Below are 17,854 nucleotides of genomic sequence, written 5' to 3'. Positions count from 1 at the left end.
TCAAAATTTTCACTACGTGAAGATCCTAACACCATAATTACTTGCTTCTCCGCTTTCATTAAAATCTCCAATCATAACTTTTCACGACCCCGAAACGCAACGTCATATTCATTCATTCACCTCTTGTCCCAGAATTGCATAACTTCTACCAGTTTTTGGCAATAACTATTACTTGAGAGAAGTATGTATATAGCTGGCACAACTCATCACCACCAAATCAAATGCCAATCCCATAAAAGAAGACAAATAATAATGTCTTTACAATATAAGCTATAAAACAATTTATGTTATATTTAATTTTTTATTAACTCCTGTTTTATCATCACATAAAATAAGCAACAAAAAAGAGAAAGATAAACGTAAGAAATAACTATTATACAAACTGGTTGTATTTTTCTCAACTGTTAGATAAAGTTAAATACTTTATCAGCTCTTTTCTTTTCTTTAAGTATTGCGTATTTTTGAAACTATTTTCTTTTTCTTAACTGTTGTTTTAAAAGTTAACATTAATTTCTTATTATTTATAGTTTTACTAGTTATCTAATCTTTAATAATTATTATGATATACAAATACAAAATAACAAAATTGAAAATCTTATATATGTTTTATTAAGATAAAGAAAGTGTATTGTATTTATCAGTTTTTTTAAAAAAAAAAATCTTAAATGACATTTAAAAGAGAGCAGATGTAGCACTAAAATTTTCTGAGAAACCATACAAACAACAGTTTCTTTTCAAAAATTAAAAATAAAAAGTATTCTTTTCAGTAGTATTTTACCTAAATATTAATTAAAATTAATAACTATATATGATACGAACATTTTCATAATAATTGTATAATTAATATGTACAATGTTTTGTCAATATACATGTCCTTAAAAATGATGAATAATATGAGCCAAATTAAGGAGTACTAATAGGTTAATTGAACCGAGTCACAGTCATTAAGAATAATTTGAATATAATAAGTTTATTAACTTTGGATCATGCTTATTACACATGTTGTCAAGAATATAAGTATCTTCTAAGTCTCGTATTAAATAAAAATAAGAAAATTTAACATGATATAAGAAAATAAAAACTTACAAATTTATTATTTGTATTTATATTGAATTCATATCTGATTTTGTGAATGAATCCTTGATTGAAAGATCCATTGAAGAAGAAAAAAGAATGGCACAAGTGGGGTTGAAGAATAGTGGGGTTTCAAAAGTCTTGGGTTGTAGGACGATGGTGGTCCGAAGTCACTAGGCCTAGTAATTAAAATAGAGATGCCAAAAGTTCAGAGGGTATAAAGGTTAGTAATGTTGTTTTGAAAAGTAAGATATCTAACAAAGCTATATATTCATGCCTGCTTCATAGAACACTGTATAGTGCGATCAAGGACAGACAAACAAGAAATTATCATTCTGTCATGCATGCACATTATGCAGGGTTGCTCCATACTCTTGCAGTAATTTACTGTACTCTATTTAACCACACATTACCTTCACACTAATAAAAACGTTGACGGGGAGAAAGGAGACATAACGTTTAACTTTTAAATATGTCTCAAAAGTCATACCAATACCATCACAGTTTTTAACATTTTTTTATTCCATAAAACTTATTAAATATAAAGCCAGTTTCATAAACTCTTACCACCTTTAATAAATTTTAATAATTAATAGGAATTTATTTAAGAGATTAACATTTCTACCTATGGCTGGTATTAGTTAAACCTTGATTTTTAGTAACTTAGCTTTTTATTCCTCTTCGTGTATAATGTTCTCTATCAATCAACCTTGATTGTATCTCTGGAGGGAAACCATGTTCAAAGATATTGAAGCTAAGAGATAGAAATAGAGAACCTCATTATTGAAGCGAATACAATATTAAAGGTCGAGTCATAACAGGTTCTTATTGGCTGAAAAATGGAGAGGTAACATAATCATTAGCTTCTTCTTCTTAAAAAAAAAAAAAAAACTAACTTCATACAAATCAAGAAAATCGGTTGCTTAATTGTATTAAATTTTACCAAGTTTTTGGTATCTTTCTCCTGCAATAAAATTTGTTGAAATTTGAAAAGATAATGTGATTTATTTTTTCTTATAAATAAGATAGGATGTAGGATGTTATAGGCTAATTAAGTGATGAGAAACAAAAAGAAAAATTAAATTTATAAAATTGTAAACTGTACCTGGTGGATGATGTCGCTCTTATTGTAATTCATAAGAAAATCCAAAGGTTATATATGTCAGAGTAAATAATTAAATATTATTTAAGACACACACTTAGCTAAAAGTAGTTAATTATAAAAGCATATCCATACACATTAAATATTTTACTTAATAATTTTCTTAAAACCAGTCCGTGAAAATCCTGGAAAAGAAAAAAAAAAAGAATGAAAAGTCAGGTATTTCTAGATTTGTCTCATGTTTTTGTCTTTCTTCTGTGATTTATCGATTCTTGTGTTAGACATGCATGATTAAATCAATCACTTTCCCAAAATCTCAACAAGAAAAAAACAAAATAATGAAAGAAAACTTCATCTACTTCACCATGTTGCCGTGTGCAATAACTCTTCTTCACGCACCACCTCTATAAATAAGACCAAAACGCACCGAATTCAAGGCAAGCATCAAACCAAAACCCCTCTTTCTACCTTCACAAAATAAGTTACTATTTTTAACATTTTCCGATGGAAGAAGCAATGAGGCGTCTCAACGGTGTGACTCCGATTCTCGGACCCGACCCAAAAGAGTCATCAGTCGGTGAAAACCCTAAACGCTCCACCGCCGTCAACAAGCGCGCTTTAAGGGAAGACGGCGGCGGCGGAGCCATGAGGTACCGTGGCGTGAGGCGCAGGCCGTGGGGACGTTACGCCGCCGAGATTAGGGACCCTCAGTCCAAGGAGCGACGGTGGCTGGGAACCTTCGACACCGCGGAGGAAGCCGCCTGCGCCTACGACTGCGCCGCCAGAGCCATGCGCGGTCTCAAGGCTCGCACCAACTTCGTGTACCCCACTTCTCCGCAAGCTTCTTCCGCCACCGCCGAGCACTTCTTTCATTCTTTTAGTAATAACAACTTCACCAAACACTCTCCGTCACTACCCTTCACCAGCCACCGTAGCCGCCACTCAACTGGTTCCGCCAGCTGCTTTGACCACCCTAGCCCCGTTGACTTTTCCTTTTCCAACCCGCGAAACCCTTCTTCCTCACTCAACATGCTTCTCCTTCGCGACCTCATTAACTCTTCTTCAAATAACCCCTCCTTGCTTTCTTCTTCCACCCACAACTTCCACGACCAGTTCTACAACAAGGGTTCTTCTACTTTTTCATCGTTACCAACTGTTTCTTCTTCTTCTTCTTCTTCACCTCTTATTCCTAGTTATTCGGTGAATTACCCTTTGGAAGGCACTGCGTCTGTTAACGTGAACACCCTATGTGGAACTAATTTCACCGAAAAAGGTGATGATGACAGTGGGTCTGGATTTTTCTCTCGAGAATCTTCGGATTCGGGATTGTTGGAAGAGATAGTTAACAAGTTCTTGCCCAAAGCGAAGCCTAATAAATGCGAGACTTTGCCAAAAATAGAGAGTTTCCGAAACCCTCAGGAGTCCGTTCTTCCTTCACTTATTTCTGAATCAACACTTGTTTCCACCGCGCAATGCTATGATGACACGAAGAAGGGGTTTCAGAAGAATGAGAGTTTCGGTGTTTCTTTCGATCATCAGGGTCTTCCCATGCAGAAATTTGACAACTTTAATGGGTTTAACGTGCAGGGTATGGCTCTGGGGAATGAACAAACCATGACCAATCATGCAGAGAATTGCATCGTTGAAGATGTTTTTCAGTACCAAGAGCTTCTTAATTCTTTTGCAATCAGGATGCAAAATGCTTAGTGTGTGTTACTGATATGAGTCGTATACGTGATCAGGTTGTTGAATCTGCCTCTTCACAACTTTGGTTTGTTCTTTCAATTTGAAACTAATTAATCTTTAGGGTTTTTGTTGTTCCTAGGTTCTACCAGGTTAATTAGTTTGCTTGTAGTATGCCTCTGGCTGGCTTCTATTATGTATGGATAATTGATAAGCTATATATTTTATTTTTGGTTAAGCACGTGTATACCTTCTTCACTACTCTAAGTTTTCATTTTGTTTTTACATTGTGAGGATTGTAATGAGAATGATGCACTCAAGAGTAAAGTTAACTGTGTTTGTTTTTTTTTTTTTTATCAGCAAAGAATAAAATTAAATTAGCAGAACACTTGAGGAGTGCTCTAACCCTTATACAAAAAACCTGTATGATTTGATGCATTAACTTAGCATCATAACATCACCAGCCACAACCCAATCAAAACACTTGGTTACAGTCTATATAAGCATTATGATCCACAACCAAAAGGACCATAAGCGAGCATCTATATCAGATCACCTAACATAATATATACCAAACGCTAACAAAAACCAAATCTTCTTTTTGATGCAGAATAATATTGCAGATTGTATATAACGCTGAAAGCATGAGCTTTGGATTCCCTGGCCAAAAAATATATGCGGAAGTTTAGCCTTGATGGAAGTCTTGCTAGTGTCCTAGTCTGCCTGTTTTCATCCTCTCACACAGCATCCACCGGCTTTCCTTCAAGTTGTTCTATGGCTTCCTCCATCTTGTTTACTTATTTGCCTTTTTACTTTAGTTTATGTAGTCTTCCTTCTATCCTTCACTTAAGAATCTTGGCTCTCTTAAACACATAACCTTCATCTGTTTACCTGAAGCACTTAAACACAACAATTATCATATCAAAGAGATTTTAAGCAAGTATAAGGGGATAGACACCAATCACTATATGAGAATTTTACAGATGAAAATTTGTGTTTCATCCATACCCATGCATTTACCTGTGCAAGACCAAATATCTCAATAGGGTCTACTTTATATTGCTTGAAAATAACCCCATTCCTTTGTTTCCAGATTTCTCCTATGATTGCTAACCACATTCCTTTCCAAACAAGATTTTGCTGCCTATTAAGGTTAACAATGTTGAAATGTTGAAAGTTGTTCCTTACCATAATATGAGATACAGTGCTTAAGCCTAGCCACTTATAACACATATTCCACACTTTTTGGGATTCTTTACATGAGATAAATAGGTGCTCTATAGTCTCTTCACATTCTAAACAAAACTCACAAAGACTATGTTGTAAGTAAGTCCCCCTCGCTAATAATTTAGTCTTTGTTGGAAGCTTGTCCAAAAACAGTCTCCAACCAAGTACTTGTACCTTCGGCGGAACTCTCATTTTCCACAAAATTTCAAACACTCTATTCTCTCCCCCATCACGGGTTCCTTGCAGTCTATTATAAGCAGACCTAACTGTGTATATACCTTCCCCTTCTTCCTTCCATTTCCACATATCTGGATTCCCTTTAGTAGGGCTTCGGTTGATGAGTATTTGAAGGAATTGTTCCTCCAACACTGTCTCCCATAATAGTCTCTGTCTCCTCCAAGTTAGATCCCAAATCCATTCGTTCTCTTCCCAATGTCCTACCTCTTGTAGTGATTTTCCTTTACATTCTGATATAGAGTACAGTCTAGGGAACTTATGACAAAGTGATTCTTCCCCTATCCATTTATCTTCCCAAAGTTTGACCTTTTTTCCTTCACCAATCACCCACTCTATGCAGTTGTCAAACCAACGCCCACTCTCAGTATTTCCACACACTTTGTGGATGTCTTTCCACCACTTTGAAGCTGCCCTAGAGGTATTAGCTTCATTGAGTACCCTCCATGAACCATACTTTGAATCCAAGATCTGTTTCCATACTCCATGATCTTCCACTCCCAATCTCCACTTCCATTTGGCTAGGAGCGCTGTGTTAAAGTTCCCAATATCTCTAATACCTAAACCCCCCATCTCCTTTGGCTTACAAATATTTTCCCAACTTACCCATGCTATTTTCTTAACTTCAGATCCCCAACCCCAGAGAAAATTTCTTTGTATTTTGATGAGTTCCTTTTCAACACTCTTCGGCATTTTAAAGAAAGACATATAGTATAACGGGAGAGCAGAAATTACCGATTTTATGAGGCACACCCGTCCAGCTACGGAGATTAGTTTTCCTTTCCAACTAGAAAGCCTATCTCTAACTTTATTTATCACTGGTTGCCAGAATTGACTCCTCCTTGGGTTTCCACCAATTGGCATTCCAAGATACATGAATGGGATTTTCATATGTTTACAATTTAAAATATTGGAGAATTGTTTAAGTAATGTTACCTCCAAGCCCACTCCTCCAATTTTAGTTTTGAAGAAATTAACTCTAAGTCCTGAGGCCAATTCAAAACTTCTCAATATAGATTTTATGACCCAAGCATTTTGAATCTTTGCTTCACACATAAAAAGGGTGTCATCTGCAAATTGTAGTAGTCCCATGTTAATAGCCTTAGATCCCACATGTACTCCATAATACAATTTTTTCTTTACAGCTTGTCAAGTGTGTTTGTTTGCTACATAATCATAACTTATGCGTTGACCTTGAAACTAGAAAACTTTGTCTGATTGCTTAGTACCTTTTTTCTGCTTTGTATAGATCTGCTGTATATTCTTCCTTTTATTTGGAGAACATAGTGGTCTGGTTTCAATAATGCCTGCTTGTGTTGTCCTTTTTCTTCTTAGCGGTTGTTGGGTTGTGACTTAAAGGGAGAGAAAAGCCGTAGTAGAATCGGTTCCTCTGGGAAAAAGTGTAGCACTGAAGCTTCTCATTCATCGAAAAAGCAATCGAAGCCAGGGTGAGGATTTTTGGTTACACGACAAAACACCGTGTAGATTGTGTAGAAAGCTTATACACATGGACATATACTACTTTGGTACTAGCACTAAAAACAAAATGAATACCAGAAGAATGAAGTTCCTGTTGCTACAATATTGTGTAAGTTTCCGGTTAGGAATCACAGGGAATTTAATATTCTACTACCTTCGTTCAATGCTACCATAGACGTATGGGCCAAGTTGTCTCAGAAACTTTGATAAAAGGGGAATAAAGATGACATTAATTTATTATAGTTGATGGGTCTCTGACTTCACCCTTTGATGATGACATTTTGGTGGAAATAATTCTTTACTTCATAATCCAAAAATAAGTGTAAAATTATTGTATTTGATGAGAATTACTTATCAGTTTCTATAATATGTAAACTATGTTCGTTTACAATCTTTTATCAAGGTGTCTAATAAGGTGTAATTATTAGGGAATCGCCTAAATCATCTACAGTGATATATAATACTATTTAGAAATTTTATATTTTGTGTTTAAGTGAATATGCGACCCATAGTTTTGCTCAAGTTTTAGTCTGTCGCTTGACTATATGGTCAAGGAATGACTTATGCACATTGCTATTTTGTTTTGTTTCTTTTTTATTTTTTGTCTTTTTATTTGTTGTTTCTTTTTCTTTTTCCTACAAAATGTAAAAAGATTGGGACTCCATTTAAACACTCCTAGTAAAATTATGGGTCAAATATATTTTTCATCTTCTACACATTATAAAAAAGTGTTTTATTCTTAAACTATGTTATAAAGTATTTAACATGCACTTTACGAAAGTTTTGTAAATTATTCTCTCAAACAAAACAATTATAATATAATTTTCATACACAGTTTCTTGTTAAGAATATTTTACATGATTTTCATAAAATAGAAGATTGAAATAATTTATTATTTAATTTAAGAGTGAAACAGTTTTTATAATAGTTTGAAAAATTAAAAATATATTTAATCAAAAAACTATTATATTATATATCTAAATATGGGAAGAAGATATATTTTTAATGTAAATGAGTACTTAATTTGATACTGAAATGTATTAGTAATTAGCATTTATCACTCTTCAACCATAATGAAGACAAAATCTTATTTGGGTGAAGGGTTGTGGCCACTATGTTAATTGAGTCACATTGGTGTAGTGTTTTGGCTTGATTAAAATGGTATAATTAAATAAGTAGGGTTTAGGACCACTATACAAAAAAATTGAAGTAGAGGTTGGAATTTACTGGAAAATGAATTAGCTAGCTGGAACTTGGTCATTAATTATCACAATGAATAAGGGTTATATGGATGTCCGTGTGATTTTTATTTTGATTGGGAAACAAGGAAAGCAAGCGTGTTACGATATCTAGTATTGAATTCCAGAACAAAGTTGCTCAAATTTATTACCATTTCAAACAACTGGTTGCAGATTCAGAGGAGTTAAGGGTTCCTGTCTTTGTCAATATTGCATAAAATAGCAAACTCATAATCAGAAACACATAATATGTAAGCCTAGAGGTCATAAAAGTTCAACAATCTTCATAATTCTGGATTTGGATTAGTTTTACGGCAAACACAATTGCATACGAATTAGTTATTTTATGGTTTAATTATTTCTTTGCTTCCCATTTTGGAGTCAAAATTTCAAAATGGTACCCAAATTTTTAAAAGTTTCAAAATGGTCCTCTTTTTTCTTAAAACGTCTCACGTTTGTCCTTTTTGTTAAGTCAAAGTTAACACCGTTAGAGGGAGTGTCACGTTTCAGTTCCTTGATTTTTTGAATTATTTTATTATTATTTTTTCGAATTTTTTTTATTTTTTATTTTTTTTGAATTTTTTTAAAAAAATCAAAAAAATTGTCACATGTCAAGCTGTCATCGTGCCACGTGGAAGTGACAGAGTGACATGACAATGACACATGTCAGTATTATGTCAGGTGTCATTTCCTTAGTCTCAATTTGGTCCCTTTATTTTAATTTGTCTCAATTTAGTTACAATTTGTGTAAACATTAGCAATTTTGTCCCTCTCCAAATTGAAATCAAATTTAATTTCTATATAAATGTACACAAATATTTCCATCAAAATAGATATTTCAAGTAAATATTTTTAACCAAATTAAGTTCATTTAATTAATATTTTACATTGAACTTTATTTAAAATGGTTTAAAAGTTGTTAATAGAAAAAAATTCATAAATTAACTAGTTCATGTAATAATAAAACACATAAATTTAAAATTTGAAAACAATAGTAAAGTTGAATGTGAAACATAATTTTAAATAAATTTAGCTATGTTAAAAATATATAATAAAAATATCAATTTGAATAAAAATATCAAATTTAATAAAAATATTTGTATAACATTTATATAAAATTAAATTTGATTTCAATTTGGAGAGGGACAAAATTGTTAATTTTTACAAAAATTGAGACTAAATTGAGACAAATTAAAATAAAGAGACCAAATTGAGACTAAGGAAATGACACCCTGGCATAATACTGCCACGTGTCACTGTCATTGCCACGTCACTCTGTCACTGCCGCGTGGCACGACGACAGTTTGACACGTGGCAATTTTTTTGATTTAAAAAAATAAAATAAAATAAAATAAAAAAATTCAAAAAATCGAGGAACTGACACGTGGCACTCCCTCTAACGGCGTCAATCTTGACTTAACAGAAAGGGCAAACTTGAGATGTTTTAACAAAAAAGGGAACCATTTTGAGACTTTTAAAAATTTGGGTACCATTTTGAGATTTTGACTCCAAAATGGGGACCAAAGGCATAATTAAACCTTATTTTATTTAGGGCCAGGCGAAAAATCTAATTTTCTTGATCCAATCCACTTTTGTTTCGATCCATTCCATTTAAAATCCATTTTACAAAAAATTCAATCCATTTAAAATCCATTTTAATGGATTTGGATTTCAATCTAATAAACCTTTTATATATTTTATGGATTGAATATCCATTCAATAAATCAAGATTTTCAAATATGGATAATCCAAAAAATTGATCAAAATTTTTAATTTAAACTTTTAGTTGGATTAGGTTAAAGGTTGAGATGTACTAGGCTAAATTCAGACTCAAATGAGTTTTGCTCGATGACCTGTACGGACCGGGCAGGCCCGACGACCTTGAGGGACCGGGCAGGCTTGACGTCCCTGAAGGGCAGGGCGGGCCTAAAGATATGAACGGGCTAGACAGGCCCAACAAACTGGACGAGTCGGTTGGGCCCAACGACCCGAAAAGTCGAGTGAACCCATGACCTAAATGGATCAGGTGGGCCCGATGACCCGAACGAGCTTGGTGGGCCCGATGACCCAAATAGGCCAAGCGGGCCCGATGACCCGAATGGGCCAAGTGCGCCCGAAGATCCGAATGGGCCAAGAGGGCACGATGATGCGAACGGGCTAGGCGGACCCGAAGACTCAAATGGGCTAGGATGGGTCAGTCCAACGACTCGGACAGGTCATGCCTGACAAACTAGGCAAGCCCGACAACCTTGATGAACCAAATGGGCTCGATCACCCAGACAGGTTGAGGCGGCCCGACGACCCAAACAAATTGAGTCGACCCGACGACTCGAACAGACCGTGCTAGACGACTTGTACGTATCAGGCAGGCCCGTTGCCCGAACGGAACAAGCAGGCTCAAAGACCCGGATGGGCTGGGCCAGACCGGCTCAACAATTCATACGGGTCGTGCTCGGTGACTTGTACGAACTGAGCAGGCCTGAGACCCTGATGGACCGAGCGAGCTCGATGACCCGTACAGGCTGAGTCAAGTTGGCCTTAAGGACAAGTTTCAGAAAATTTAATTTAAATTTCTTTTATAAAAAATGGATTCTGGATTTTGAATTTGATCCAAATATTTGGACTAGATTTAAATCTTGATCCAAATATTTAGATCTGAATTTAAAAAAAAAAATCCAAACTAGTTTTGCTGAAAAAATGGATTTGGGTCAAAAATCTAATCCAATTATTTGGATCTAAAATAGACGTGGATGGGATCATTAAAAAATTCAAGTCATGCCTACCCCTAATTTTATTTACCTTTAATTAAATCAAATAACATTGTATTTAAATGGAAGTAATTTTACAAAAAAAGTTATTGAAACACATACTTTAGTGTTTCAAATTTTAAGTTAACTTCGTAAACGACAGTACATATAAAAAGATCAAATTGAATATCATTTTCTATGAGATGAGAAACACATTAATGCAATGAGAGATTTTGACACCGACACCGATTATTTTTTATATTATATTTTGAAATTTGACCGAAACATACGAAGATGAAGTAAAAAAAATTGGGAGTGTGTTGGCTTCGGTTATTCTAGAACCTAAGATTATAATTGTGTAAATAATTTTAAAAATATCACATCACCGTATTTTAAAAGAATTTGTTTTTTCTTGAAATCAAAGTTTACTTGAATGTTTTTTGTACAATTTTGAAAACAGACGTATCTTACAAAATATTACGTAAGAAAAAAAAAATTGAGGAACAAGTTTTAGACATTCAAATATGTTTTTAAGCATATAAATCTAGATGAAATGACTCTTATATCAACTAAAGTTAGAAAATAGCGACAATTGTCATATGTGAGATATTTGAATGGACTCCAAATATGAGCATGAAAAAGATAAAATGATAAATGTTAAAATCATTTGGATTATTTTATTCTGTTTAAAAAGATAACAAATGTTAAAATGATATGAAGAATCAATGACGCTTAAAGGATTTTTTATTAGCAAGAAGTTTGTAGAAATAGGAATATGTTTTAATCCTTAATGTCAGGTTTCATAAGAAATACTATCACAGTAATTAGTATAATTAGAAGGTGATTTATATTAATAACAAAAAGACGGCATAAAGACTTAGTAATATCAATCATACTCTTTGTTTTGAGGTCCTGCAAAATAAAATTGCTAGGTTCCCTAATGAAAAAGCTATCAAAGTAAGATAAGAGATTGAAACAGATTGTGGGAATATAAAGTACAATTGAAGGAATACATCTTGAGCAGAATACTGCCTATGCCTTATACTTTGACTTTTGTTGAATTAGGCAACAAAACATGTGAACCATGAATAGAACATAAGAATCAAATAAACTTTTCAAACAATGAGAAGTAGTTCCAAAATACAAGATCCATTTAGAAGAAAAAGTAGAAGACGAAATTTTTTTGTTATTACTAGCACTAAGGAAGAGTTAAAACAAAGGAAGAAGTTGAAGTTGAAGAATTATCACTTTGAGTATCAACTTGATTTACATTATTGGTAATATGCGTAACAACTACAACTACAATGACAACGTAGAACAACTACAATAACACTTATGATGGGGTAAACTTTAGATGAGAATTTTAGTCCATTGGCCCTCAGTCGCATAAGCCACAACGAATTTTAACATATTGGGTTTGAGCCACAAAAGTCACAACAATTTTTTGTCCATTGGGCTTGAGCCACGAAAGCCGTAACAATTTTTTAGTCCCTTCGGCTTAAGCCCCAACATCACAGAGAATCAAGTTTAAAAGAGTTATCGAGATGTGTGACCTATTGTCAAGTGCACCAATTCAGTTGTAGAACAACTGAATGGGGGTTATCGTATCCACATGAATTTAACAAGTGTACTAATAGTTAGTTTTTAGGTTTTCTGAATTTTGATAACAAGTACATGTAATTATATAGATTGAGTGGTGTAGAGAATATGATTTGATTTCATCTCATTCTTCTACTCACCACTACTATCTTGTCTATTTTATATGCAAATCATACCATTGGTATTAGAGCCATATATAATTATGATCTAAAGCCTACTGGAAATTGTGGTTGTTCCAAACACTTTAAGCAACAATTTTGAAAATATCATCCTATAAAAAATCGTCACTTATTATTTAAATGAGGTTATAACTTTGTTAAATTTTATTTTATTATTGTAACTGAAAAATATATTAAAAATATGAAAAAAGGTAACCGGTTATAAATTTTAGAAACTTAGTATTGATCTTAGAATTGTTTTGAAAAGTTAAAAGAAGAAAAAAGTTCATTTGAAATTAGTATATATATATATATATATATATATATATATATATATATATATATATATATATATATATATATATATATATATATATATATATATATATATATATATATATATATATATTTTTTTTTTTTTGGTGGAGGTTTGTGTAGACCGGGCCATGACCCCATAAATGTTGAATTTTTTTGGTATATTATTAGTATTTTGGATTTTTTTATATTATATATATAGATATTAGAAAATATATTACAAATTAATGATGATTAAATCAAATATTTTATTTCTTTTATAAACATAATAATTAATGTTAATAAATAATAAAATATAAAATTAAATATAATAAAAAATAAAAAATAAAAAATAAAAAGATTTATCAATATATTTTTTTATTTTATTTTTTTATTATGATTTGAGTTTTTTTATCCATTGTTCTCATATCTCATTCTCACATGTTTTCTTTTGTTCTTGAAGAGAAAAAAGTCTATTATTTTTGCTCTTATTTCTACTCTGTTCTCTTTCATTCTCGAGGAAGAAAAAAAGAAGGCAATTTTTTTTGTCTCAATTGATAGTGAAATATTAGTTTACACTACAAAAATTTTATATATTAGCTACGAAAACATTTGTAGCTGATCCGTAGTCAATTTGTAGCTAAAACGTTTTGCAACAGATTATCTATCAAATTGCTCGGGAATTTTTTATAGCTAAATACAGGTAGCTAATTAGGGAGGGATATAATCCATACCTAATCTGTAGCTAATTCACAGCTAATCCCTCTCTATTCCCTCTCTAATCGAAGTGAAATTTTTTTGAAATTTCTAGCTAATCCGTAGCTAATCTGTCGCAACTTTGTTCTCGCTAATTCATAGCTAATTTGTCGCAATTTGGTTCTCGTTAATCCCTAGCTAATGTGTCACAATTTTGTTCTCGCTAATCCGTAACTATGCAATTCTCTTCTCGCTAATTCGTAGTTAATCTGTCGGTATTCTTTTAGTATGAGTTTCTTTTATCGTTTTCAGGGATTTAACTACTGTTTAGTACATTATTCGTGGTTTGGCTTTTTCCAAAGAAATTCAATATCGTTAACGAATTACCGATATTTTTAACAACCCTAGAAAATGTTGAACTTTCTTGCCCCTGTAACTAGGGATGACAACGGGACGGGACGAGGACCATTATCATAATCTTATTCCCATCCCCATACTAAAAATCATCCACATCCTCATCCTAAACCCAGTGGGTATACACTCACTACTAGAAAAATTCATATTTACTGCCAATTTTATTTTAAATTTTTTTTGGTAGGAAATACTTATAAATTTTGTTATGAAAAAAAATTTGCAAGAAATTGCTGCCAATATTTTTGCAAAATATTTTGTATAAAACACTTTTCGCAACAAATTTTGTAGGAAATACTTGTGAATTTTATAATTTTGTAGGAAATAATTACCCACGAAGGAATTACCCGTCAATCAAAATTCTTAGAAAAAATAGCAGAAAAAAGTCTTTTCTTGCAAATTTTTTCAACAAATTTGCAAGAAAATTCCCATGTAATATTGGAATTTTTAGTAGTGACTTTTGACCTATTCACATCTCCACCGAGTAACAAATATATTCTTATACCCATACCCATTTTTTTAGTGTTCCAAATATCAATTAAATAAAGTTTATAAAAATTTTTAGAAATCACACCAAAGAAATCATGATACTATCAAAATATTAAATATTAAAATAACATACTCTTTTTTATTTTCATGATGTTAAATATTAAGAAAAATATCAAAGTAGTATAAATCTCAAATTAAAGTATCAAATAACAACTAGAGAAAATTCAAACAATTATATAAAAACTAAAAAATTACACATTACTAAAATTTTATAATAACCAAAATATTTATTAATTTTACAAACGATTAGTGACTTTATTTGCATTTGATCCAACTACACATAAAAAAATGAAAAGTTAGATATGATATAATAATTGAAATTGAAAATTTTAATTACTAGAATATAATGTACCTTCTTCATCATATTCATTTTCACTCATGAAAACATTTTTTTCTTTTAATTTTTTAACAACTACAAAACACCAAATATAGAATATTAAATGAGAATTCATACAAAAATACCAATAAGAAATACTAATAGATTGGAGTAACTTACCTAGATGGTTTGAGTTTCATATCCAACTTTTTGTACACATCAAAACCTCTATAGTAATATGATGAAGTCAACTACGGTGAGAAGTTAATATCTGACCACTAATACTAAAAGCATACTCAGAAGCTACAGCTGTTAGTGGAATAACTAAAGCATCCCTTACAATTGCTTGAAGGGTTGGAAACTTTAACCTATTTGTTCTCCACCATGATAGGATATCAAATTCTTGTGTAACTGGCAAATTATCTTCTTCCAAGTAATAATCCAACCCTGTTTTCATAATTGTAATTCTAGATTTTTTCTTTTTTGTGATAAACTCTATTCATTGGCATAAAAGTTCTAGATTATATGTTATAATATTATATAATATAATATAATATAATATAATGTAATAATATATATATATATAATTATATTTTAGATTATCTAATAAATTATGGATATTTTAGTGATTAAACTTGGACTGGTATTTGGACGGGGATATGATATATATCCCCATTCTTATCTTCATCTCCAGTTGAAAACTTCGAATATTACCCTTACTTATATCTATATGTCAATGTGAGAATTTTTCGTCGAAAGGAGACGAATTCAAAAATATCTACAAATACAGATTTATTTGACATCTCTACCTTTAACATACCTACAACTTTTGTAACCTCTCATAACTTGTCGACAGTTTCAACCTATCGTTAACTCGCACTGGTTTTTAACCCCGGTTACTTCCCAAAGATTTCAAACCTTCGTTTCTCATGGATTTCAAACCCTTGTATGGAAGTCATTATTTACCGTGCTTTTCCTTAGGATTTCAAACGTATGTTAATTTCATGCTTCTTCTTTTTTAATGCATATAAATTCCCGAGACAATGAAAAATAAAAAAAGATAAATATTCTAACATTTTGGTCTGAATTTAACATTAAGAAAAACAGAATTTACTAAAATAACGTAAACATTTTAGTTAAAAGGCAAAACTAAGAACACATTTGTTCACAATAAAAAAATTCAATAAAATAAAAATCAAATAATATTCTTCAATTATGGATCTTGTTTTTTCATTAGGAAACGATGCAATGCAATAATCTAAAGCAGAGACCAGATCCACAAAGAGAACGAATCTATTGATATAGACAAATAGGGTTTTAGGAAATCAGTGATCTAGGATGTTAAAAATCGGAAGGTGAAAACCAATGTTAACAATCAATGACAGAAAACTGATTACCCGTTGGAAGACCCACTACAAGAAGAGAGAATAGAGAAATGGAGTTTCAACATTTTTTCTTAGCACTCGCAGATGAAGGTTCAAAGCGAAAGAAAAATAAGACACACACCGCGTCATAGTGATGATTGTATATCAAAAGGAATAAAAGAAAAAGTTGAAAAGGTGAAAAATGGGATGGGAAAAAATAAAAGCTAAACACTTAACTCATTTTATGAGTGAGTTTTAAGTCTAACTTAACCTTCCCAAAATTGATTCGTAAAATAAGGTTTGCATTCTAATCATATAGTATGAAATTGCCTTATTTCTAACGACGTGAGATTTCTAACACACTCCCCTCACGCTGAGATATAGACATGTCGTTTGTGGATCTAGAAATGGAAGATATGTTAGCAACTTGATATAGGTGAAATAGAATATCCAATAAAGTTTGTTATGATAGACTTTAACCTGACTTTAATATCATGTTAGAAGTGAAATTTAAGTTTAATTCAATTCCATAAAATTGACTTGTAAAATGAAGTTTACATCCACTTATCTTTATATATATATATATATATATATATATATATATGAAGAGAGGAAAACTTAACCTTTTGAGTCATTAAATTACGTTATGTTTTGAGTTTTGACAAATAGATGAACTATAACTCATTGCACATGTACCTGTGACCACATATTTCAAATGATACTTAATAGTAGAAATCGTAATGTACTTGCATTTCTTCTTTGCGAATCAAAAGAGTTACACGAACCAGCTCCTGGTGACACTTGTTGAATGTAATGATGGAACATGCCCAAGTTCCAGCTAATTCATTAATTTTTCAGTAAATCCCACAACTTCAACCTTGCTAGTATATATTGCGGTCCTAAACCCTATTTATTTTAGTAATGACAATTTAATTAAGCCAAAATACTGTTTATTTCCTTCTTTCCCTGGCTCGTTGAAGAGTTAGAGACCCATCAACCAGTCGTACATGTCATTTAAGATATTGGTGGTGCGTATGGAATGTTTTCCTTTTTGTTTTTTTCTATCCTCCACGAGTTATTAATTCTCGATTGGAGAAGTCTGACATCTGTGCTAAAAACATTGAAGATGTTCAAACAATTTCAAGGGAAAAAACTTATATTAAATTTTTCACTTTCTTACTAAATCAACTAATAATACTTTTCTCTATTTCTAGATGATATTACCATACTTTTATGATGAAGAAAAAACAACTGTATTACTACTCTCTATTTACTCCGCTTCGAGACGTGTACTTGGAAATAAAGCATATCCTTAAAATATAATATATATTTATTATGTACTACCAATTTATACTTGTACTACATAATCCATAAACTAAGAAAATTTAGATTGAATATTATATAAATTAATAAACTAGAAAAAGTATTAGTTTAATTCATAAATACTCAACGTGGCTAAGAACACCTCAATACAGCTATACAGAATGTTTACATAATTAATCAAACCAATAAACAGCTAAAATCAATTATCTTTACTAAACAAACTACTAAACTAGAATAAAAATGGCATGGACTCAACCTCAAGACTGTTATGTTTACAAAGAAAGTTTTACTGGAGAGAACAAATACCAACTAAATCTGAGTCCAACACATAAGACATATTAATACCACTTTCAACTTAAA

At 31.8% G+C, this 17,854-nt stretch overlaps 2 protein-coding genes across 2 annotated transcripts; one reads left to right on the top strand and one right to left on the bottom strand.

Annotated features, from left to right (window-relative positions):
• Positions 1–2,632: 2,632 nt before the first annotated feature.
• On the top strand, positions 2,633–4,057 carry LOC114174330 (ethylene-responsive transcription factor ESR2-like). The gene has a single exon (XM_028059166.1). The coding sequence runs from the start codon at positions 2,681–2,683 to the stop codon at positions 3,881–3,883; it is 1,203 nt and encodes a 400-aa protein (XP_027914967.1). The 5' UTR covers positions 2,633–2,680; the 3' UTR covers positions 3,884–4,057.
• A 681-nt stretch (positions 4,058–4,738) lies between these two features.
• LOC114174578 (uncharacterized mitochondrial protein AtMg00310-like) lies at positions 4,739–6,013 on the bottom strand. Its single transcript, XM_028059413.1, has 3 exons — positions 5,261–6,013; positions 4,868–4,879; positions 4,739–4,750 (listed from the first exon to the last, which is right to left on the bottom strand). The coding sequence occupies exons 1-3, from the start codon at positions 6,011–6,013 to the stop codon at positions 4,739–4,741; spliced, it is 777 nt and encodes a 258-aa protein (XP_027915214.1).
• Between the last annotated feature and the right edge of the window lie 11,841 nt (positions 6,014–17,854).

This window comes from Vigna unguiculata, chromosome 2 (assembly GCF_004118075.2).
Source record: "Vigna unguiculata cultivar IT97K-499-35 chromosome 2, ASM411807v1, whole genome shotgun sequence".
NCBI classification, from domain to species: Eukaryota; Viridiplantae; Streptophyta; class Magnoliopsida; order Fabales; family Fabaceae; genus Vigna; species Vigna unguiculata.
The sequence above is the reverse complement of the archived record's forward strand: the minus strand, read 5'-3'. Positions and strand labels throughout refer to the sequence as shown.

Excerpts from the sequence above, each read along its gene's own strand:
- LOC114174330 (XM_028059166.1), top strand. The coding sequence starts at position 2,681 with ATGGAAGAAGCAATGAGGCGTCTCAACGGTGTGACTCCGATTCTCGGA.
- LOC114174578 (XM_028059413.1), bottom strand. The coding sequence starts at position 6,013 with ATGCCGAAGAGTGTTGAAAAGGAACTCATCAAAATACAAAGAAATTTT.